General features: G+C 39.7%; 4 protein-coding genes across 4 annotated transcripts; 2 read left to right on the forward strand and 2 right to left on the reverse strand.

Annotated features, from left to right (window-relative positions):
* The first annotated feature begins 963 nt into the window (after nucleotides 1-963).
* On the forward strand, nucleotides 964-2331 carry snrpf (small nuclear ribonucleoprotein polypeptide F). Its single transcript, XM_079551399.1, has 4 exons — nucleotides 964-1102; nucleotides 1687-1812; nucleotides 1903-1967; nucleotides 2081-2331. Exons 1-4 carry the CDS (start codon nucleotides 1100-1102, stop codon nucleotides 2145-2147), a joined length of 261 nt encoding a protein of 86 aa, XP_079407525.1. The 5' UTR covers nucleotides 964-1099; the 3' UTR covers nucleotides 2148-2331.
* A 437-nt stretch (nucleotides 2332-2768) lies between these two features.
* On the forward strand, nucleotides 2769-4524 carry amdhd1 (amidohydrolase domain containing 1). Its single transcript, XM_079551498.1, has 8 exons — nucleotides 2769-2853; nucleotides 2917-2981; nucleotides 3060-3337; nucleotides 3437-3662; nucleotides 3735-3859; nucleotides 3932-4025; nucleotides 4105-4265; nucleotides 4394-4524. The coding sequence occupies exons 1-8, from the start codon at nucleotides 2838-2840 to the stop codon at nucleotides 4497-4499; spliced, it is 1071 nt and encodes a 356-aa protein (XP_079407624.1). The 5' UTR covers nucleotides 2769-2837; the 3' UTR covers nucleotides 4500-4524.
* Nucleotides 4525-4664: 140 nt separating this feature from the next.
* Nucleotides 4665-11122, reverse strand: LOC306959386 (tetraspanin-9). Its single transcript, XM_079551486.1, has 9 exons — nucleotides 10917-11122; nucleotides 9747-9788; nucleotides 7588-7667; nucleotides 7108-7299; nucleotides 6943-7017; nucleotides 6775-6876; nucleotides 6567-6698; nucleotides 5052-5135; nucleotides 4665-4980 (listed from the first exon to the last, which is right to left on the reverse strand). Exons 3-9 carry the CDS (start codon nucleotides 7648-7650, stop codon nucleotides 4909-4911), a joined length of 720 nt encoding a protein of 239 aa, XP_079407612.1. The 5' UTR covers nucleotides 7651-7667; nucleotides 9747-9788; nucleotides 10917-11122; the 3' UTR covers nucleotides 4665-4908.
* A 402-nt stretch (nucleotides 11123-11524) lies between these two features.
* On the reverse strand, nucleotides 11525-21217 carry elapor2b (endosome-lysosome associated apoptosis and autophagy regulator family member 2b). Its single transcript, XM_079551224.1, has 22 exons — nucleotides 20964-21217; nucleotides 18931-19051; nucleotides 18676-18865; nucleotides 18442-18589; nucleotides 18270-18359; nucleotides 16916-17021; nucleotides 16687-16836; nucleotides 16513-16601; nucleotides 15572-15752; nucleotides 14834-14962; nucleotides 14621-14711; nucleotides 14392-14494; nucleotides 14180-14317; nucleotides 13837-14109; nucleotides 13597-13770; nucleotides 12991-13180; nucleotides 12823-12919; nucleotides 12643-12744; nucleotides 12457-12583; nucleotides 12205-12383; nucleotides 11915-12077; nucleotides 11525-11830 (listed from the first exon to the last, which is right to left on the reverse strand). The coding sequence occupies exons 1-22, from the start codon at nucleotides 21063-21065 to the stop codon at nucleotides 11759-11761; spliced, it is 3015 nt and encodes a 1004-aa protein (XP_079407350.1). The 5' UTR covers nucleotides 21066-21217; the 3' UTR covers nucleotides 11525-11758.
* Nucleotides 21218-21705: the final 488 nt, after the last annotated feature.

The raw sequence follows: 21705 nt of genomic DNA on the forward strand, positions 1-21705 counted from the left end.
GTTTATCCTGTCCTCTACTGAACCAGAGATCCCAAGAACCGTTTGAGTTAGGTCAGGCCTTATGCCTACAAGTTTTTGATCAAACTTTATTATTGCATATTTTGGGTGGACTGTTTCCCAAACTAAAGTAGGCCACCTTACCATCATGCCTTAGTCGAGTTGAGAACTGATGGATAGGTTAATTACACAGGCAACTCAAGGGAAAGGCTGACAAAAAAGGAGAAAAAAAAAAACATGACGTGAACGCGAAAGAATTGCATAGCCTCTCTATTTAAAGAACGCTTTGTAGCAATTTATGAGGAATTTGGGATTGGACCTAACCCTATTTTAAGCTATGCTGTTACATGAAGAATATTAAGAATATAAAGGTCCCAATACAAACACAATGAGGTTTGATTGTATTCATGTTGTGTGCACAATTGGAGTAAATGTTGCTTGCCCTTGTGGTATTTTCCATCTACCATTGTTGGTATTCGAAAATCATTTGTTATTTAATTAATGAGGAAGAGATTATTTTGTATAAATTCTTTGACAGATTTGGGTGGAGTTAAGTTTTACTGAATTCCAAGCATCAGTATATAAGTTATTATTATTGTGTATCCTTTCTGTTGTTTTTCTTGGCTATTTGCTTGAAATAAATGTAAAAAAAAAAAACAATGAAAAAGAAACAACTTGCTAAATACTTTGGCTATCATTGGCCAAGTGTAGTTAGCTCAGTTACTTTCTGTTGTAAAACAAAAGCCTACATTTCTCCTTACAGTAGCACTGGATTGTAGACAACAAAGACTTAGCAGAGATGCTAGCAACACATTTACAGTCAATAGTACAACAATAAACAAAACCGTCAACAACTTACCAATGACAACTGTGCACTAAAAGTCTTCAGTGTCATCAAAGTGCAGTTCCAGTGCAGATATGGAGCCTGATCCACCCCGCGCCACCAGGCGGCGCCACACCGACAAGTGAGCGCTCGTGCTCAAAGACAGGTCCAAACATTCTGCTTCCTGTTCGGCGGTAAAGCGTGTCTTGAAGAACAGACGTTGTTGTGACGAAAATATAGCGTAACCTTTAATTGTAACTGTGTACGACTTGCTTAAAGATGGTGAGTATAGTTTGCTATTGTTTGAAGTAGTTTTTGTCTTGCTGCATTTAAATGTATAGCCTATAGTAAAGTAACACTTAGCCGAGTTAGCTAGCCATTGCTCACCGGTATGAATGAATCTTGCGTCTGTGCTCCTTGAAACAAATAAAACTATTGCATTGACTGGGATGTATTTGGGGATGTGATAGTTCTTAGATATTTGGCGTTAGATGCATTTGGATACAGGGTTTTTTAGATTGTCAATCTCCTTTACCCGGAGACTCATAAGGATGACATTTTGTTTTGGAGAAAAAAATGTAGCATATTGTTTTTCAGTCAGAAACACTTTCATAAGAAAAGAAAAATCAAGGTTCTCTTGTTTTTGTCTTTTCTTTCAACAGTTATTAGACTAAAACATCCCCAAGAACTTTGACAAGTTAGTTTTTGGTCAAAGCTACTAATGATCCTCAAGGAAGGAGGGGAAATTCTTAAAATGAAAACGTACTCTAGGGCTACAATTTTGAATATCTTAGCAAAACTATTCACATTCATTTAACTTTTGTGTTAATAATATAAATACAGAGTCTGATCTTTTTCCCCTGTAGAGTTTACCTCTGAACCCGAAGCCTTTCCTCAATGGCCTGACCGGGAAGCCAGTCATGGTGAAGCTGAAGTGGGGAATGGAGTATAAAGGATATTTGGTATCTGTGGATGGATACATGAACATGCAGGTAAGACATTTTTTAATTATAGAGTTAAGCTTTTTTTAATCTGTGTGGAATATATTCTCTATAATGATATATTTTACAATTTTGTGGCAGCTTGCAAACACAGAAGAGTATGTGGATGGAGCGTTGGCAGGACATCTGGGCGAGGTGCTAATTAGGTATGTTGTGAATTTCTTCTAAAGGGATTGTACCTTTTGCACCAAAGAGAGCGGTCATTATTGATGATTGAGCAGCACCAGACCATGGTTAATCTGTTGCGTTGTTCCTGCAGGTGTAATAATGTCTTGTACATCAGAGGTGTGGAGGAAGAGGAAGAAGATGGAGAGATGAGAGAGTGATGTCTTAAAAGCTGACATCATGCTTCCTTGAATCTGTTGTATGCGTGCTTGTGTTTTCACCATGAGATACAAATGACTGCCTGAAGTTAAGATTTTCCTTTTTCCATGTTTTTTTGGGGGGTATTTTTTATGTATGTGAGGACATTTTTATGTTATACTATTGTGATGATTAGACAATAAATTGTTATTGTAACTTTTTCTTACAACGTCTTGAGATTTTTTTTTCTTCTTCCTTTCTTTTCAACAATATAAAGAATAAATCAACTGTTGCTCCGCCCACCAGTGCACTTTAAACCCTTCTCTGCTCCCTTAGACAAATATTTGCTGGTTCCCTCACTGTGGTTAAGCCATTTCACTCTGAAGTCAGACTTTTATCTTCTTGAGTAAAAATGTCAAATAATTTCAAGCTGTTGGTGAAAAATGCAAAGCAAATAGTTTTGATCTGCAGCAATGGAGAGAAATATCTTACACGTGAAGGGATGCAACACCTTTCGATCATTGAAAATGGGAGCCTAGTAATAGGAAGGTAAGTGATTGAACAGAGCACTGAAAACCTGTTTTGTCTTTTGCTAACTTTAAACATCTCAACCCAAAACTAGTGATGGTTTGGTTAAAGCAGTGGGTCCTGCAGATACGATCAAAGTTCAATATCCTGAGGCCTGTTTTGATAGGGTGATCGATGCAACAGGAATGTGTGTCCTGCCTGGTGAGTTTAAAATATGTGCAGCATTTTATATGAATTTATATGTTTGAACACAATATGCTTCAGGATTAGTTGATGCCCATACACATCCAGTTTGGGCTGGTGACAGAGTACATGAATTTGCAATGAAGGTAATATTGAAGGCACTTTTAAATTGTCTACAACTGATATAAAAAGAGACCAAAAAAAAGGACCCTATCCTCCTGCAGTTGGCTGGCGCTACCTACATGGATGTGCATCGTGCTGGTGGAGGAATACATTTTACTGTGGAGCACACTCGAGCAGCTGAAGCCTCAGAACTTCTGACTTCCCTGAGCAGAAGATTGAAGCGAATGCTGCGAGCGGGAACCACTCTGGTAGAGTGTAAGAGCGGCTATGGCTTGGAATTGCAAACCGAACTAAAGATGCTGGAGGTGATAGACATGGCCAGACACACACTACCCATAAATATCTCTTCAACCTACTGTGGTGCACATGCAGTGCCAAAGTAAGAAGCATCCTTTCATTCAAGTCAAAGGTTGAATAGATAATAGATAATAAATCGGCTTCTAATCAGGGATTTGTACAACATTTTTCATCCACTCAGAGGAAAAACAGTTGCTGAAGCTACAGAAGACATTCTACTTGTGCAACTTCCTAAGTTGAGAAAATTCATGGAAACCGGTGCCCTCAGAGTTGACAACATTGATGTTTTTTGTGAGAAGGGAGTGTTTGACTTGACTTCAACAAAATCCATCTTGCAAGCAGGAAAAGACATGGGTCTGAACATAAATTTCCATGGAGATGAACTCCACCCCATGAACTCTGCTCAGGTACTACTCTTTGTCTTCAAACTTGATTCATTTATATCATGATGCTAAAATGGACTTGCATGTCAATCTCAGTTGGGAGCAGAACTTGAAGCATTGGCCATCAGTCACCTGGAAGAGGTCACTGATGAGGGCATCGCTGCGATGGCCAAGGCAAAAACAGCTGCAGTCCTTTTACCAACCACAGCCTACATTCTGAGGTCATTTCAATTTAATTACACTTGTAATCTGTGCCTTCCTGTTTGAATATTTAAAATATTCCTCTCATCTAGGCTACCTCAACCACGGGCCAAAGACATGCTAAAAGCTGGAGTTATTGTTGCTCTTGGCAGTGACTTCAACCCCAACGCATACTGCTGCTCTATGGTGAGTACAACTCTAAATGATACATTTGGTAAAAAGTTTGAACCCAAAGTGACGATCCCTGCCCTGTATCTGTTACCAGCCCATAGTCATGCACCTGGCCTGTGTTAATATGCATATGTCCATGTCTGAGGCTTTAGCTGCTGCCACTATAAATGCAGCCTATGCCCTTGGATGCTCCAGCACACATGGCTCTTTGGAAATCAACAAACATGGAGACCTGCTGATTCTCAATACATCACGGTACGACAATGTCATAGACCATAACAAACAAGTGCTCCAGTGTATACTTTACTGTAGTGGCTGAGTTACTTTTACTTTAATGCATAAACCTGCTTCTCTTCTCTAAGTATTTGATGTTTCTAATGCAGTTGGGAGCATCTGATTTATCAGCTGGGAGGTCATCAAGAGCTCATCCGCTACGTCGTTATCAAAGGCAACATTGTCTACGAGAATGATCAAACCGTGGACTTATAACCGGAGTAATGATTATATTAAGATTCCATGCAGTTACAACAACAACAAAGATAAGATACCTGTCACTTGCAGCAAATAAAAGATGTCATCTATATTGTGAGTGGTAAAACATCAGTCAGAGAACTAATATTGAATGAAAGACCGTGTGAGTGCTTTGTTTTTATTGAAAATATTGGTGCAGATCACAAGACATTACACAAAATCATAACATTAATAATATAAAGATAACCACAGGGAATTGTTGATTACAACTTTTCTGACAGTAGAATGGGCAAATAATGACAAAGGCAACACTACACAAGTATATCAGTCAAAATATTATGACCCTAAGGTGAGCAACACGAACTTTGCAGTGCAGGATAGACAATATGCTTTAAAAAATAACACGTTTAGTAACAATAACTCCCAACTATGCTTCGTACTTCTTCCCTGCTCTGTGGATCTGTTGGTAAAGTGTCATTGAAAATGCCATTCCAAGGAGCTGTGGACACAAAGCCATCAGTTATCGGTAACATCTGGGTAAGTTAAGAAAAAAAAAAGAGACAAACATACCTGTATAACCAACACACACATCGCAATAGTTCCCAGAAGATGCTTGTTGTCATCTAACCACTCCTCCACCTTCTCGTAACAACCCTGCAGTCATCGTCAAACAGAGGTGGGTAATCGGTTACATCACTCATGTACTTCAGTAACGTTTGGAAGAAACTGAAGAGGATATTTTTCTTCCTGTCACATGTCAGTAAATCTAGTAATCCAAGTGACAACAGTTTGATTGTATGAAAAGGAATTACGACGTTTGTCTTGTTTCTTGTACCTCATTACCTAATTTTTGTAATTAGAAAATCATTATTTCCGCATTATTTTATTCTTCATAAAACTTTTTTTTGCAAAAGATACCCCTATTTATTGCTGATAATAAAAATCATTTTTCACTCAAAGACACTTTACATTGCACAAGTCTCTTGTAAAGAATTTTAGGCTGCTATTTCTGAAGGAAGACGATAATGAATACAATAATCTATCTTTTACTGACAGCCACTTCGATTCAGCATGACTTTGGTGCTGGCTCCATGATCACATCATAATGGAGAGGCCATTTCCTATTGTATTAATAATGCTGTCCACATGTTTCTTCCAGGATAGTGTGCTCCACCAAAGTAGCACCTAAAGTCAGGTTTAACACTGGATTTGTTTTTATTTGGGATTTTGAGCCAAATACCATTGTTTTTGTTTTCTTTACATTTAGAACTAATGTGTTTGAAATTATCCACTGGACAACTGCCATTAACCCCTTGTCTAAGTTTGTACTTAGTTTATCAGCTGATGTAGCAGCACATGTACACTGCAGGGTCATCTGCATACATGGATTTTCTTGCCGAATTCAGTAAATGGTCCAAATTTTACAGCAATGGTCCAAATTTTTGCTTTTTGTAACCATTACTATGAGGTTGTGATCATTGTGTTATCGTCACATTAGTAAACATATGGTTGATGCACGAGGATTTAACAGTGTCGTCTTTCCTTTTCGTTATTCTAGTTGGTTTGTTTATCAGCTGAGTTAGACCACATGCCTGAAGTTTAGGTTTTTGTGAGCAATCATAGAATTCCAGTCAATGTTTAGATCACCCATAAAATACACCTCATATTTTGTGTCACACGCATGATCCAACATGTCACAGATAGAGTCTAAATACTCTACTTTTGATCTGGTGTTACCAAACGGTCTCCCATCCAAGCACTAGCTTCCCAGGTCTGACAGGAGCAGGCATAGCAAAGGCATTATGGTCAAACTATTACTACTTGTTTGCACATTATCCTGTTCTTTGATTGCACCATCTGAGTGTTCTTGAGAGCTGATGTAGCAAGTGAATTTCTCCATTGTGAGATCAATAAAGTTCTATCTTATCTTACCACACCTCTGGTTTCCGATCGTATTCAAATCACTGTGTTATGTAATGATATGCCTTTATTTATCACGTGCGTGTCTCAGTTTGTCAAAAAGAGTTAATAATAATAATAAGAAGAAGAATAATTTAAAAAAGATTAAAAAACATGCATACTGACCCTTGTCCAGAAAGTATTTGAAGAATTGCGGCCACATCCAGGAAACACATGTTGGCAGCAGCGATCAGGAACCTGGTTCACCTGAAGTGCTGTGTACCAGTCCGTGTGGCCCATCACTCCGCAGCATCTCCACTGCATCACAGAGCAGCTTTTACACACGCGTTGTTTTTATTTATTTCGGTATTTGCATTTTGCCTTGCCATTGTACCTCTCCCTGTATGGTATTCCAAGCATCCCTCAGGCCAGCATTATTCTCCGTCTTATAGAGAACAAGTCCTTCCTTTAGGTCTTTCTTGGCATTGTCACTGACCTGAATCGATCACATACAGACGTTAGATCAGAGGTAATGAGACGGCAATTGCTGACTGGGTCCTACCTTATCCGTATAGACAAAAAACAAAATGAGGAGGACCAGCTCGGCAAAAAGAATGATCAACAGCACGATGAAAAACTATACAACAACAAAAAATAGTTAATACAACTACTAGATATAAAATGATTACACTAATAAATTTGTATTAAATCAAATATAAAAACTCACACTGAGGAGCAGACATTTGTTTTCCTTGATGGCACCTAAACATCCGAGAAAGCCTGTGATCATGACCACAGTGCCCAGGGTGATGATCAGGTTGGCCGCTGACAGAGAAGGGAATGAGGGCGAGAGGGTGGCAAAGCTGCCCTGGGACACGGACAGCCACACGCCAACGCCCAACAAGCCACAGCCACCCAGCTAAAATATACACCGCAAAGTCAGACAATTGCAGGGCCTATTACCATGTTATACTATTTTCACTATTATACTATTCTTATAAATATTCTTATTTGGTAGATCCGAACTTAGAATTGACGCCAACAGTTCCTTCATAACCACAGCAATAACCTTTAAAATGTTGCAACTTTGTGACCAGTAAAAACAATATAATTATAGGATAGAGACTAGCCACAGTGACCAGTGGGTAAATAAGTATTGTCAAGCCCTTGTCATCCATACTTAAGAGTTCAACGTTCAAATAATTACCCAAAAGAGTAAGTTGAAGAGAAAGAGCATATATTTCACACAGCAGACGCAGCCACGAGCCATGTCTGAATCCAGAAGGGCTGTGGAGCAAAAGACAATAAGTGTTACTTTAGAGACCATACAAAACTGCATTGAAGATTTTTAAGCCATAATCACGATACAGAACAAAAATCTGGAATGTCACATGAAAAGCAACATTTTGTTTACCATTCTGTCATAACACGCTCATTGACTTTTGTCTAAAAGACGGTCGGATAGAGAAGAGTGGGGAATTTAACATTTAATTAATTTCATGTAACATAATAGATTAGATTAGATTTAGTATAATGGATGAAAATTACTTTTTTAAATCACAAGATTGAAACTTCGCATAATTTCAACAATACATTATTGCTGTGATCACTAAAACGATTGAAACAAATCTTTAAATATTTCAACAGTGGAGTGTGCATGCGGGTAATTGTACAGATGTAAACACTATAATGCGGTTAGCACTCATGCTTCACAATTAGAAGGTCCCGGGTTCGATCCTCGAGCGGGGCCTTTCTGTGTGGAGTTTGCATGTTCTCCCCGTGTCTGTGTAGGTTTCCTCCGGGTACTCCGGTTTGCCCTACCACTAAAAACAGGTACAATCGGTTAATGGGCCATCCCGCCTTTGCTCTGCCTGATCCTGTCAGATCTGTGAAGCTAAACAGGGTAGAGCCTGGTTTGCACTTGAATGGGAGACCGTGTGGGAAGTCTGGGTAAATGTAATGTGTGAGAGGTTGGTGGTCGGAGCAGCCGATGGCACAGATTTGCTGCCTCGCTTCGGTCAGTCTACCCCAGGGCAGCCACCAAGTATGGAGTGAATGAAAGTGTCTGGCTCCACATAGGAGATGGGTCCTCGAGCGCCGGCCTACACTGGCTGCTCCTACATGTTGCCCCAGCAGCATTGAGGGATGGGTCAAATGCAGAGAACTAATTTCGAGGACAATTAATAAAACCTTAAGGGAACACGGCGCAACATTTTGGACTATACTGTTGCCATCAGTACAAACATGCTCCCAACGACCAGCTCGACACTGAAAATGTTATTTCTGCAGTAGGTGATCAAAGACTGGATCTGGATGAAAACCTAAATTCTGCTGACTTTAGTCACATCTCCATGGAGACGAGCTGGAGACGTATCACTCCTGGTAAAGTTACAGTCATGTCTTAGGAGAGCTGAACCGCTCACAGCACTATCACATGTTTGTACATTTATGAGGTATAAAATAAACGCTTGTATTTCAATTTTATTTGTTGGGTAGAATAGATAAAAAACTAAGGTGTATATGTAATATAAATATAATTAAATGGAAATATATTCTGAATAATCTATAATAAAATAGATGGTACTGATCACAAAAGTGTGACAGTGTAGGTCGATGCAACACTGAATGTTTGCCTGGACGACGCTGATGCTGATGACTGTATCTGCTGCTCTATTTGCCAAGAGTCGTGACTATACAACATATTTATACATAAATATAACGACAATCGATGTGAAAGTATCTAAAAGTATTAAAAGTATTTCGAATACAATACTCTGACGAGACAAAGTAACAGAATACGTAACAAAATACATTATAAGGCAAAGACAAGCAAATTAAAATTAAATATTACACATTTGCTTCTGCTTAGTGTTGCAAAAAATACCTGTTTTAATAGGTTTTAAAAAAACAGATAGATGATCAAAACAACCAGTGAACCATTTAGCTTTGTGGTACTTCACTTAATGAAGAAAGTGAAGTAACTACAACTGTACTACTCTCCTCCCAAAATACAAATAAAGATTTAAAGCATCTGACACCACCACGGTTCTACATGTTTTGATCTGCTGTGCTCCCCTGTGTGCATTTAAAGTCCATTTTTGAGTTCCTACATAGTGGTGAATAAGTATGTATAGAAAAGATATACATGTTTTTAATCATATGTCACGTCTACATATATAAATGTATTCAGAATGCAGTACTGTGATTGGAGAAAGTAACGGAATATGTTTATAATACATTTTCAGTAAAGTAATCGGTGTTCTGTGATTGATTACAGTTTCAATGTATTTTTCCCAACACAAAAACTTACAATACAGTGTAAGTTTTATGCTTTCCATACACCAACCACATCAACAAGTAACTTACCCTTTAGGTAATAGATGAGACACTGATATGCCAGTATTTGGTCTGTAAAGAAAAAGCACAAGGAAATGCACGGTCAATGTAGGCTACTTTAATAATAATAATAATAATAATAATAATAATAATTATTATTATTATTATTATTATTATTATTATTATTATTATTATTATGACAATAATAATAAAAATAATAATAATTATGACAATAATAATAATAATAAAATAATAATAATAGAAGAAGAAGAATACATAATACTATAGCACTTAAAAATCACACAATGCTAAGTTCAATGTTGCAAAAGTTACTTAAAAAATGTAATATTTGCTATATCTTAGTGATTACAGCTCTAATAGTGTAATATGCTTGTATACATATTAATGTTTCAAAATGTACTTGAGGGACAATACTTTCAGTTAGGCCTACTTTGGAGTGACTTCTGAGTGACTTCTGAGTTACTTTTGGCAAAATATAAACTGAATATAGTAATAATGCTACCGAGCAGAAGTGCAGTCAGAGATGTCCTTTTCCCCCATTCTCTTGTGTTTTGTTTTGAGGACATTAATTCAAAACTGCGCATCTTATTCACCAGCGTCCAGCTTGATTTGGTGCATTTTATTTGGGTGGTTTGGCATTTTTTCGTTCATACATTTGAATGCACTTTAATTGTAATGACTAATATACTAGACTAATGTATATTTCCCTATTTTGTGTAAGTAATATGTTATATATTTTTGTAACTCGTTGTAATACGTTACCCCCAACACTGGTGCTAAGCGATGGCTTAGTGATAATTATTGCTTGCTTACATGTAGCACAGAGACACACTTGGATCAAAGCGTTAAAGTATATCTGAGCAATATAAGACAAAAAAAAGAAAACCAAGGAAAGGTTTGTGATGTGTCACGACCGCGTCTACACGCGTGTATTCTTATCTAGAAGATGGGGGGCCGCCAATGTCCCAAAAACACTGGTGCTGACGTCACGTGGAGAACCCCGTCCCGTAATCTCCAAAAGTTTTCCAAACCAATCTCAAGCAAACAAAAAGTATTTAAGGACGAAAGTGTGACGCCTCCGGCGCCAGTACTGGTGAGAGAATCAGCGCTCAGGCCGTGATTGTTTTGTCCGCTGTGTTCATGCCCTCGGAAGTCAGAGGGAGAAAGAAAAGTTCCTACCATTCACTTCAGTCCTCCACGTTCATCAGATACTGGTTTGAAGTCGACGTTTGGCTGTGGAAACTTTCACATAACGAAACCGCTGCACTCTCCCTCCTCATCTGTCTGCATACGCACGTTTTATAAAGTCTGGTCAGGGCTTTGAAGTTTCGTTGATGGCCGAGAAAAGAACTGTATTTTCTTTGGAGAGGGCGGAGCTCCGCGAGGACCAGTAGGGGGCGCGTTGCTGCAAAATGTGCCAGCCTCACATGACATTGTAACCTAAATAATAATAATAACGCAAATGAAGGCAAAGTGTTAACGTGTCCAAAGTGTCTTTAAAACTGCCCTCAGTGTAGTGTAGCCAGCCTTAATCTAAAAGCTTTCAGTAATTAACATAAACATAATTAATGTGAAATAATATAGATTACTATAATTACTATATAAGTAATCTAAAAATCCAGAACTACGTGTTGCGCATTATTCTGATCTGGCTTTATATTTAATCTAGTATTAGGCCTACATTAGGCCTACCTTTTTTATCAGATAGTCAAAGTCAAATGTAACTTTTATTAAAGATAATAATGTTTTAATATTGATATACAAGACTTCAAACAAAACATATCAAATACAAAATGTTCAAAAACTTGAAAAGCGTGTAGTTTCAGCGTTGTCCATCAGCATCATGAAATCCTCAAGAATAAATCCTGGACCAAGGTTCAAGAATAAAATTCAGTGTTCAGCGTTTGCTTCGCCTCCAATAAGTCCAGTCTGATGTGAGGACGCAGCTTCTCCTGAACAGTAAAAATACCGGAGCGTACAGTAACTGGTTCTCCATCAATATTTTTCTGTCTTTGCCTCATTCATCCAAGCACCCAGTGGTCAGACTGAGAGGAATTCAACTGAACAGACTCACTGCTTTCCCCATCCATTTGCTGAAATAGATACATGCATTTTTAAGTGAGACTCCAGAATTGAATGTTGAATTGATGTAAATGCATAAAGTATTGAAAGCACACCTTGTTGGCTATGGACCTGAGTTTTCCCAAAAGCGTTGGCTTTTTGGCATAGACAACATCATCTTCTTGTTCTTCTCCTTCGTCCAGTGCACAGCTGTCTGCTGCAGGAAGCTCACACTCCTTATTTGCAGACATCACTAATCGAGAGTATTTGTACTCAAGCCTGCAAAGCACGGCATATTGACCATGACATGACATGACTTTTAGTCAAGTCCAGGCAAAAGTGCACAAAAGAACTTCTGCCATGCTTCAAACATAACACAATGAGAAACTGAACAGGTGCCATTTACCTCTTGTTTTTCTTCCAAAAATAGCAAGTAAGGGAGATGAGTAACACGGCCACAAAAGCTCCTCCTCCAACCCCAACCTTGAGCCAAAGAGTGATGGCCTCACAGTGGGCGGAGCCTCTTGAGGGTAGGGATACGCCTTTGATGCACACCTTTGGCTCGTTCCACATGTAGATGATTTCCTGTGAACACAAACACAGTATTTCCATATAGTGTGCTTATGGGACCTGCCTTTGACTGTAGCGAGAGCTATACCTGCGTGCCTCCTTTGCATACACCCTCGATGTGGTGGTAGTCCTCCTCAGTACAGCGGGGACACGCCCCTGAGCTTTCCCACAGGAAATGAAAGGTGCATCCATCACAGGTACCAGCTGGACAAGAGCTGTGCAAACAGATTCAATAAGGTGTTTTTCAATATCAAAGAGACATTTGTTTATTCACCTGGGTACACTGAGCTCTCCACGTTCTGACTTTTCTGGATTACAGCGAACAATAATGACTGAACTACGACCTTTTTCACATGAAGATGTTGCTTGGGTGGATCTGTGGGTTGTGAAAATGAGTCAGTAAAGCAAAAGACCAACATTTCTCACTTCCTTAAACCAGTTTGACTCAATGTACCTGTAGTAGAAGTTTATATCTGGGACATCCCTTATGTTTTCAGGAAATAGATCTGGTTTTGCATTTACTCCATTAAAGACTGTGTCAACTGTTGCTCCTGAGGAAAAATGGTAAAAAAGAGTTTATATACACATATCCATAAACAAAACAGTGGCATTATTATTATACCAATGAAAGTATCTGCTAGGCTGATGGACTGAGATGAGATGGCCATCCTAAAGCCTCGTCCGTCTGCTGGGATTATGGTTGATTGACAGATGAAGCTATCCACTGAGCTGATGAACTGAGAGGAGTCACTCTGGCTGTCTTTGTTTGACACATCTGTGACATTATCTGTGCAAACCGCAGCTCGTCTCCCCTACAGCACAGATATGGAAGAGCATCCAAACGTTCAGTGTAAGATACAAACTACATTACAGCTGTCTGTTCTCCTCTATTTTACAGAGACATTCATGCAAAGTAGTAATGTACAAGTAATGGTAAATGGTAAATGGTCTCAACTTATATAGCGCTTTTCCACCTACATTAGGCACTCAAAGCGCTTTACAGCAAGGATCCACTCACCCATTCATACTCTCATTCATGCACCAATGTACGCAGACACTGGGGGCAATGTGGGTGAAGTGTCTTGCCCAAGGACACAACGACAATGTGCACTTTCAGGAGGTGGGATTCGAACCCCTGACCTTCCGATCATGAGACGACCCTCTCTACCATCTGTGCCACTGTCGAACTAATTGGGAACTAATTGTAACTTCATGCAACATGCTGTACCTCATTGCCACAGAGGCTAATGTTAAACAGGTGGAGATACTTGGTGCCTTTAGACGTGAAACTCGGCCCGATGGTGAGCGAGGCCACATTGCTCATAGCACTGAAGTCAAAGATCAGCGTGCGGTTATTCTCTGTGTGAGTGAAGAAGCAGTCGCTAAAGCAACGGAAATGTTCCTAGGAATAAAAATTGAATTTGATGAAGAATAATGTAGACTTGAGTATCTATTTGTATTTACACACCTTATTGCTCATACTCCCAGGTCCACAAGCAACACAAGTGTCCTTGCCATAGGTATGGCGTCCTGCTAAATAGGTGTTGGGTGGACATTCAAGGCACTGGTTTGTGTCTCTGTCAATGTAATAACCAGCAGGACAGGGCACACAGGAGGAGCCAGCCTGAAGTGAATTATGGGGTATGAGGGCACAGGCTCGACATGCAGACGCTACTCCATCCATGACATTGGTCACACTGATGGAGTAAACCTTCACCATATCACTCACAAAGCGTCGCAACTGCACCAGAAAACAAATACATTGGAATTGATCTACGACAGATAAATGTTTTAAAGAGTGCAATACCTACATCCTCGGCATGATTGGTCCTTTGAAACGCCCAAGTATATGTAACAGAAGCATTCTTCGTCATGACATGTGAGTAGGACTGCTTTACTTTACTGCCCTCCCAAGACTCCACCACTGTGGTACTTTTGTGGTTCACATCCTTCAGCAGAATTAATATATGATTAATGTTTGCCAAAAGTTAGACAATTACAAAGAGTGAACAAAGAAACACACCATCATGAAGTAAAATTCACAGTCAGAAGAGCAAAGGGTTTCAAATTCAAAGGTTATTCGACCAAACTCGCCTCCAGTCATCCCTGAAAGTGAAGCTGGAACCCTGTCAAATACAGATATGTATGTATATAGCCCATTATACACACACATAGTATATACACATTTTGACCAGGGGTGCCTAAACTTTCACACCCTACATATATGTGTGTGTGTGTGTTAATGCACTTACTTAAATCCTGGCACGTGTAAGCTGAGTATTAGATAATCATTATCAGAGCTTCCTGCTCCGCTGCGAATGTGGTCTCCTGCTACTTCCCATCCTAAAATGGCAACATGTTCAGGTCTTATTAAATACGTACTTCATAACATTGTTATTTTTAGCAAACGTTTGAAATGTGTTTTTTATTACACTTTGAAAAGAGTAATGCAGATTCACACTCACCGTTCATGTCGTCACAGTTAGAGTTTCCCACATTGAAGCATGACGTCTTCATGTTTGCAGGCAACACATTCCACCATTTATACTCATACCCAAGGACTGGTTCTGTTCCAGCCGGGCACTGTTTGCACACTGTCACACAGACGCGAAGACTTAGAGTCAATGTGTGCTATTAAAAGAAGGCTGGGAACACACTACAGGATTTTAAAATGTGCTAAAAAGAGGAGACATAATAAAAAGTCATGATATAACAGCAACACACTTGAGGAGCGCCAGAATAAAAACCTGATCAGGAGGAGTCAGGCCTCCCCAAACTGACTAAATCGTAAGCAAAATATATCAAATAATTATGTAGTGTGTTCCAATACATATGACACATTAGCCTGAATTTTTACCAGAGCATAAACACAAATGTTTAAGATTTTACAAAAAAAAGGGTTCCCTGCTTTGACTTTTTTGTGGCATTTAATATGAATCCTTGAGCACAGGAACTCCCATTTGAAGAGACAGAATTTCCAAGACTATTGACATGCAACCATATTATACCTATTAAAAATGTGCTCCCATAATTTATTCATTTAGCAGGGACGATGCAATTACACCGAAGGTTTGTAACTCATGCGATGCGTAAAGAGGTCATGCAGAAAGTGGTCATTTTCAACTCCTGTATAACTAGGTACTGTATGAGAAACCAGTTAATACTTGTCATGTGTTCTCTATGCTCTAAAGGAAAAGCATTACCATAAGTGCCGTCGGAGTGCGACCCCGACGGGCAGGGCAGACAGGTGGAGTCATTACTGTTGTAGTAGCCCGGGTTGCAGGGAGGACAGGGCTCTCTTTGACCTGTAGCCGGCAGCTCCACAGCCCCAGTGATGTTCTCAATGCAAATCTTGGGCTCCACCCAACGATGCAGCACTTGTGTCTGTCACATAAAGTATGAACCATAAAAGCTCTTAGGTCAGTGTCAAGTTGTGATATTTTGTTAATTTAATTCAACTTCAACTTTATTTTTCATTTTATAAACAAATATAAATCACAACAATCAGTGGTGAAGACATTCAAGGCCATAGTGAGGCATCGGCAAGTTACAAATTTGTTTTTTAAATCAGACCTGTCTATATAGAGCGGCAGCATAACAGTGGAGCATATTATGGCATTTTGATTCTGATCCATTTAGTGCAGTGGTTCTCAACTAGTACAAGATGAAAATGATCAAAACAACTTGATAACAGTCATTTTAACAGACAGGAATAATGTTTCAATCATTTTCAGAGGGAAAATATTGAAAAGCCCCCTGGGAAAGCCTCGCAACCCACTTTCAGGTCCTGACCCACCAGTTCAGAACCACTGAGTTAGTGCATACTGTTGTTGCGCTCTTTTGCAAGACACTGAAGCCACCTTGCTCCAGTGTGACGGTGTAACAGGGGCCCAGGGGGGTATTGGGCCGAGGCGGGGGTTAATTTGGCCTGTTACACCGGTAACAAAGTTTATATATGGCCTGCCACAGAGTCTAAAGTCTGGAAGGGCGCACAAAGACCAGACGCTGAAAGACAATCTGCTCCTCCGACCACCAAACAACCATTCACTCCATTGTGTGATGTAAATTGGTAAAGCACTTTGCGCTGACATTCCTTCCCACGATATTTGGCATAATTTCAATTTAATAGACTAACGCTGCTGACCTTGCCTTCACTGTCGCATGCTGTATGGATCTGAAAGTAGTCCTTTTCTGAGCATGGTGGCCTAACTCTACATTCTGCCCATCCTTCATCTGAAAGAACAAGGAATGAACAAAAAAAAAAAGTAATTTAACTAATCATGAAATAACTTGTATGTATGCTGTATATAGATCATACGTGAGTAGTGGTTTTGGGGGCAGGGGGTACAGGAGGATGCCTCTTTCATAGAGTAGGTGTTACTGGGACAGGGCTGACAGGATGAAGAGCCCGGAGCTTTATTGAACCACCCAGGGCGACATGGGAAACACTCGGATGTGTAAGCCACGCCTTGCAACACAAAGTATGAACACAAAGGTAAAATAATTACATTAAATATATAGTTGTGTGTTTTAAAAGCAAGGCTTACCTTCAATTTGAATGTTTTTAAGAAGCACAGGCTTTACCCTTTTCTCTCCGACAAGTATCCCAGTGGTCCTCCAGTAAAGGATGTTTGTACCAGTCTTCAAATTTACCTACCATTATGACAGAAAATCCGACAAGAAATATGTCAGCTATTATACAAAAACAGTATATCTATAAGCAGACTCTAAAGCTTTCTCTCATGGCAGCAGGATAAAATGTGTGCCAACCTTTTATATTCTGTACAGATGTGTGACACTGGCTACGCTGACATGGACACCAATCTGATCGTAATCTGATTTCTGGAGTTCAGAGATCATTGAAGAGACATGTAAACTGTATAATCTGATTTACATTATCTGATATTCATGTAATCTGATTTCTTTCCTCAAATTAGTTTGTAGAGTAAGTGTGCTGCTGAGAGTCGAGTGGTTTAGGCTGCTGCACTTATCCAGAACATTACTACCTCCTTGTGTTTGTGAGTTCCAGTCCTTGCCCTGGTTATTTACTGAATTGTTTCGCCATTTTCCTCACCCTTACATTCTTAATAGAAGTTAAAGCACAGTTTGTGCTATTTGTGTTTTAATTACTTCAGAAAAGAAATAACAGGAAGCCGGAGATGAACCCTGACCTTTGAGTCACTAGACCTGTGCTGCATCCACTCAGCTACTGAGCACAAGAAGCTGCAACCACACGGAGCAGTTTGAACTCAAAATGGGCCTGATTGTAGAGAGGGTGGAGACTATTTGGTTGCTCTAATAGTAATCTGCACTGGCTCATGTAGAACCCGAGGTTTTGGATTCTCCAATTTCTGAAGAGAATGTAAACGCATCAGATCTGATTATGGGGTTTTCTGATTTCTCCAGTTGTCTGATTTTTCGGACCATGTAAACATAGCCACTGAGAGGCAGATTAACCGATTCAAGAAACACAAACTAACGCTTTATCTGAGTGCAGAAAAATGCTTAACTAGGATGAAGAAGAATCCCACTAAGGGCTGAGAAACAATGCAGAATGAAGTTAATGAGAGGTGATAGAAATTATAAGGTTTGTCCTATACAGAGATATTTGAGAGATATGCTGCAGATTAATGATTGGAACAATTACAAGAAAGGGCATGGACAGATTTTTACTTCTAGTACGGGACGTTTTGGGTGCTACGTCAGACTTCCTCTGCACTCTGATGAAGTCTGATAACTTAATGATCTTATCCAGTGGTATGTTTTTGTCTACAAATCTGTGACTGGATCAAAACCAATCTTGTGGGGGAAACCCTTCCATAAGATTCACATTATCTGTGTTTACAAAGACAAAAAAGTAGGAGTGGCTGACTTGTCAGGCTAACTGTGGGCTATACTCACAGTGTGTGTGTCCCATTCACCATTGTTAGTTACTTTAATCCACTTTTGGTCATCACTCTGAACCATTTCCTGACACTGCTCATTTTGCACCTAGATACAAGACGGGTAGTTTAATGTACAGCCATATTTACACGGGATTCATGAACTAAAAAAATAATACTGCGAAACATACATAAAATTCAAAGAAGATGTTGTTGTCTGGGTACTGGTAGGTGAATAAGACAGAACCTTGTTTTTCCAAATGAACTACGTAAACAAGTGACACTGTACACTCGTCCCGATTTGACTCCAGATACACTCCCTGTGGTGTCCAGGACGAGCTGTAAATACAAGTCATGCTTTTCTTATTACACATTTCTAAAATCTATTATTATTGTTGCCTTTTGTGTGCAATCATGCTTGTCACCTGTTACATGTTTGCATGACCTCTCCGGAAGGACTTGTATCCAGGAAGCTGGCCATACTGGTGAAGCCTGCTGGAATGGCATCCCACTGGTCAAAACGAAGCCCACTGCCGAGAGAGTAGGAGCCAGCAGCACATGGTGTGCACTGCTGTGTAGACATCTCCAGATACATCCCAGCTGGGCAGGAGAATGCTACACAGAAAAATAATGGGTTATGAAAATGAACAGTACCTAAACATTTACAATACAAGACTCACAGCAGTCTGTTCCCCTGGTTGGGGGTGGCAGGTCTGAGCAGGACGCTGGTCTGATGGGGATTGCAACTCTCCATCGTGAGCCTGTGCTGTCACACTCTGTATATTGATAGAAGTAGTCTGTCTGCACACATGTATGTTAATAAAAGGTCAATAAACACTGTGCAGGAGGTTTTTAAAGTTCACTTTCATGTAGAATAGACCATGTCCAGACCGGTTTGTAGCAAACCTGCGTGACTGCTGACCCTGACTGTCATGGCAACCAAAAATGGACCATTAATGCAGGAGAGTGACCGTTGTTTGAACTGCAGTGCATTTGAATTCTAATATCATGGAGCTTTCTAAATAGACTTTAAATACAACCTTGACTTTAAATGAATTACAATAACATGTGAAAAGCTCCCATTTGTCAAACAATTGTGCATAATTCATTGAAAAGGAAGAGAGGGAGTCGAGGCAATAAAATAGCGTTTTTTTCTGGTCATCCAGAGTGCCTCGACTCCCTCTCTTCCACTTCAATAAGTTACCTGGCCCACGAGTCTGAAGAGCACCTGGTTCGCATAGTTAACTTGCTATATCACTAGCATCCACTCTGCTACTGTGGCGATCCAGTGAGAACTCCGCCTCTTCTCTTTCAATGGTGCACAATAGTTGCAACAAGTTGTTATTGTACTTGTTATAGCAAAAGTTATAGACAGATAATAACAATAATAAGAGATGGCAGGTGAGATTTTAGATATCTTTTTTAATTGTTTTATTTCTGCATGCAAACCATAATTACTTGGTATTTCACCAGTCACTCCCTTTTGGTCTATTGTCTTACACAGGATAATCTGTATTTCTTCCCTCCAGTCTGCTGTTGCGTTGGAAAGTATAAACCAGCAGTGTGACGCCGGGCTGTAGCAGATCACAGATGTATCTAATCTAATGTATCTAAATAGAAAACACTGTTAAAGTAACTAGTAGTCTGTTACAATCGAAAACCTTTAGTCACAAGTGGTCACATGTTGCAGATAAGCGTGTCCCCTGTGTGGCTTACTCTCTGCAGAAAGTCAGAAACAAACATGGCTATTCATGTCCGTCTCTCTGCTCCCATGAAAATACAAGGTGTGAGCTCGCATTGAAACAGACTCATTTGTATGTAACAGGTTCACCTTACTGTGTGTTTGCTAAGAGCCCACGGCTGGGTAAATGGCTGATGCACGGACAATCAGAGAAGAGGTGACACTGATAAAAAAAGAAGACATGGGGTAATCCTCTGTGCTGGTCTCCCGGGAGACATGCTCTGGTTGCCATAGAGACGGATGAGCAGAAGACAGGGTTAGTAGCCTATTCTTTTTTGTTTTCTGTGTGCTTAAACAAACAAAATGCAGAATAGTCTATGGCACAATGTACATGTATGATCTAAATAGTTTAAAGCAATTAAATTTCAAAAAATAAAAAATAAATAAATATTAGTGGAATGCCACTTGAGATGTGCCATCTCGTTTTGGAGGGGTTCATGCATGGAAATAGGTTGGTCTGTATTAAGCTATATTTTTGCAAAAAAATACTTTGAAATGAGGCTGAAATATTTAGGCTAAGGAACCGCTTTGTACACAAGGGGAAGTGTCTTCAGCCCTTAATGACATTTTGTAGCAACAAGCAGCCACTTCTCCACAGTTGTAAGACTGAAAGTGAATTGTCACTTCAGGGGTCTTTAAGTGGTGGCCTGAATAAGACGTAGGAAAGGTGGAAGCTACATTTATACACCATATGGATTGTGGACATAGGCTAAATCGACTCAATGATTGGCATCAGAACCTTCATTGTACAGCTGAGCCAGTGAAATTTGGAAGCGCAACGTGCAGCAATACTGTGCTCACCAATGTACGCACCATGATGCTATTACGACCAACGCATTTGGATAAACTAGTCATTTTTAAACTGGATTGCTCGTGTTAAGCTTTTGGCCTTGTTTGTTACGGTGCCTTTTCAATCGGATGCTGGACTGTATGGAAGCTGATCATTATAAACAGCACGGTGCGAGCACTCACCTCTTCGCAAGCCCGCAAGTCTCTGTGCGCTGACGCTACAACATGAACGCTGATGTAGAAAAAAACACAGGAGGACCAGGAGGCCCGCGTCTGTTCCAGCATCCTCAAACACAGCCAAATGTCCGTCCACAGCACCTAAAAGCAGCCACCCAACCGAATGCAATATGCTGATATAGAATCACTGTCATTGATGCTACGGCCTCTCTCCACCCACTGCGCGTCAAGTCGTCATGATCTGTAAGGCGCTTCCGGTGCTGATATCATCATTACTAGTCTACGATGATTAGAGCTTGTACTTATTGTGTACATAGTGCATTGACCATTTGGGCAATTCGTTAACTATGCAAATGTGAAAGAAAAAAACTAGAGAAAACTAAATAAATAATAACAATAATGATTACTACTACTACTACTACTACTACCACTACTACTACTACTACTACTACTACTACTACTAGGCTACTACTACTACTACTACTACTACTACTACTAATAATAATAATAATAATAATAATAATGATAATAATAATAATAATAACAATTATTGTCATTAGACAATTGTCATTGTTGCAATAGTAATCCTGCAATAATCCTTGTCATTGGAGCACTCGGACTTGTTAAAAAAGATCTCAAGAAGCTCACAGACCAAATCTCTGGAAACAAAGACCTGATGCAGGTTAGTAAAAAAAACACAATAAACTTTGTTGTCCCCTAGGCCTAGGAGCGTGGTTTTCACCCGGGA

This window comes from Gobius niger (assembly GCF_951799975.1).
Source record: "Gobius niger genome assembly, chromosome: 2".
NCBI classification, from domain to species: Eukaryota; Metazoa; Chordata; class Actinopteri; order Gobiiformes; family Gobiidae; genus Gobius; species Gobius niger.

What these genes read in the sequence shown, in the direction of transcription:
- snrpf (XM_079551399.1), top strand. An exon ending in ATGGATACATGAACATGCAG is followed by an intron (nt 1,813 to 1,902) that starts GTAAGACATTTT and finishes ATTTTGTGGCAG; the next exon opens with CTTGCAAACACAGAAGAGTA. An exon ending in CTGGGCGAGGTGCTAATTAG is followed by an intron (nt 1,968 to 2,080) that starts GTATGTTGTGAA and finishes TTGTTCCTGCAG; the next exon opens with GTGTAATAATGTCTTGTACA.
- amdhd1 (XM_079551498.1), top strand. An exon ending in GGTGCACATGCAGTGCCAAA is followed by an intron (nt 3,338 to 3,436) that starts GTAAGAAGCATC and finishes TCATCCACTCAG; the next exon opens with AGGAAAAACAGTTGCTGAAG. An exon ending in ACCCCATGAACTCTGCTCAG is followed by an intron (nt 3,663 to 3,734) that starts GTACTACTCTTT and finishes TGTCAATCTCAG; the next exon opens with TTGGGAGCAGAACTTGAAGC.
- LOC306959386 (XM_079551486.1), bottom strand. Translation starts at nt 7,650, where the DNA reads ATGGCTCGTGGCTGCGTCTGCTGTGTGAAATATATGCTCTTTCTCTTC. An exon ending in TCTTCAACTTACTCTTTTGG is followed by an intron (nt 7,300 to 7,587) that starts GTAATTATTTGA and finishes TGTATATTTTAG; the next exon opens with CTGGGTGGCTGTGGCTTGTT. An exon ending in ACAAATGTCTGCTCCTCAGT is followed by an intron (nt 7,018 to 7,107) that starts GTGAGTTTTTAT and finishes GTTGTTGTATAG; the next exon opens with TTTTTCATCGTGCTGTTGAT.
- elapor2b (XM_079551224.1), bottom strand. Translation starts at nt 21,065, where the DNA reads ATGCTGGAACAGACGCGGGCCTCCTGGTCCTCCTGTGTTTTTTTCTAC. An exon ending in GTGAATTTTACTTCATGATG is followed by an intron (nt 14,318 to 14,391) that starts GTGTGTTTCTTT and finishes ATTCTGCTGAAG; the next exon opens with GATGTGAACCACAAAAGTAC. An exon ending in CTGGGAGTATGAGCAATAAG is followed by an intron (nt 13,771 to 13,836) that starts GTGTGTAAATAC and finishes TTTTATTCCTAG; the next exon opens with GAACATTTCCGTTGCTTTAG.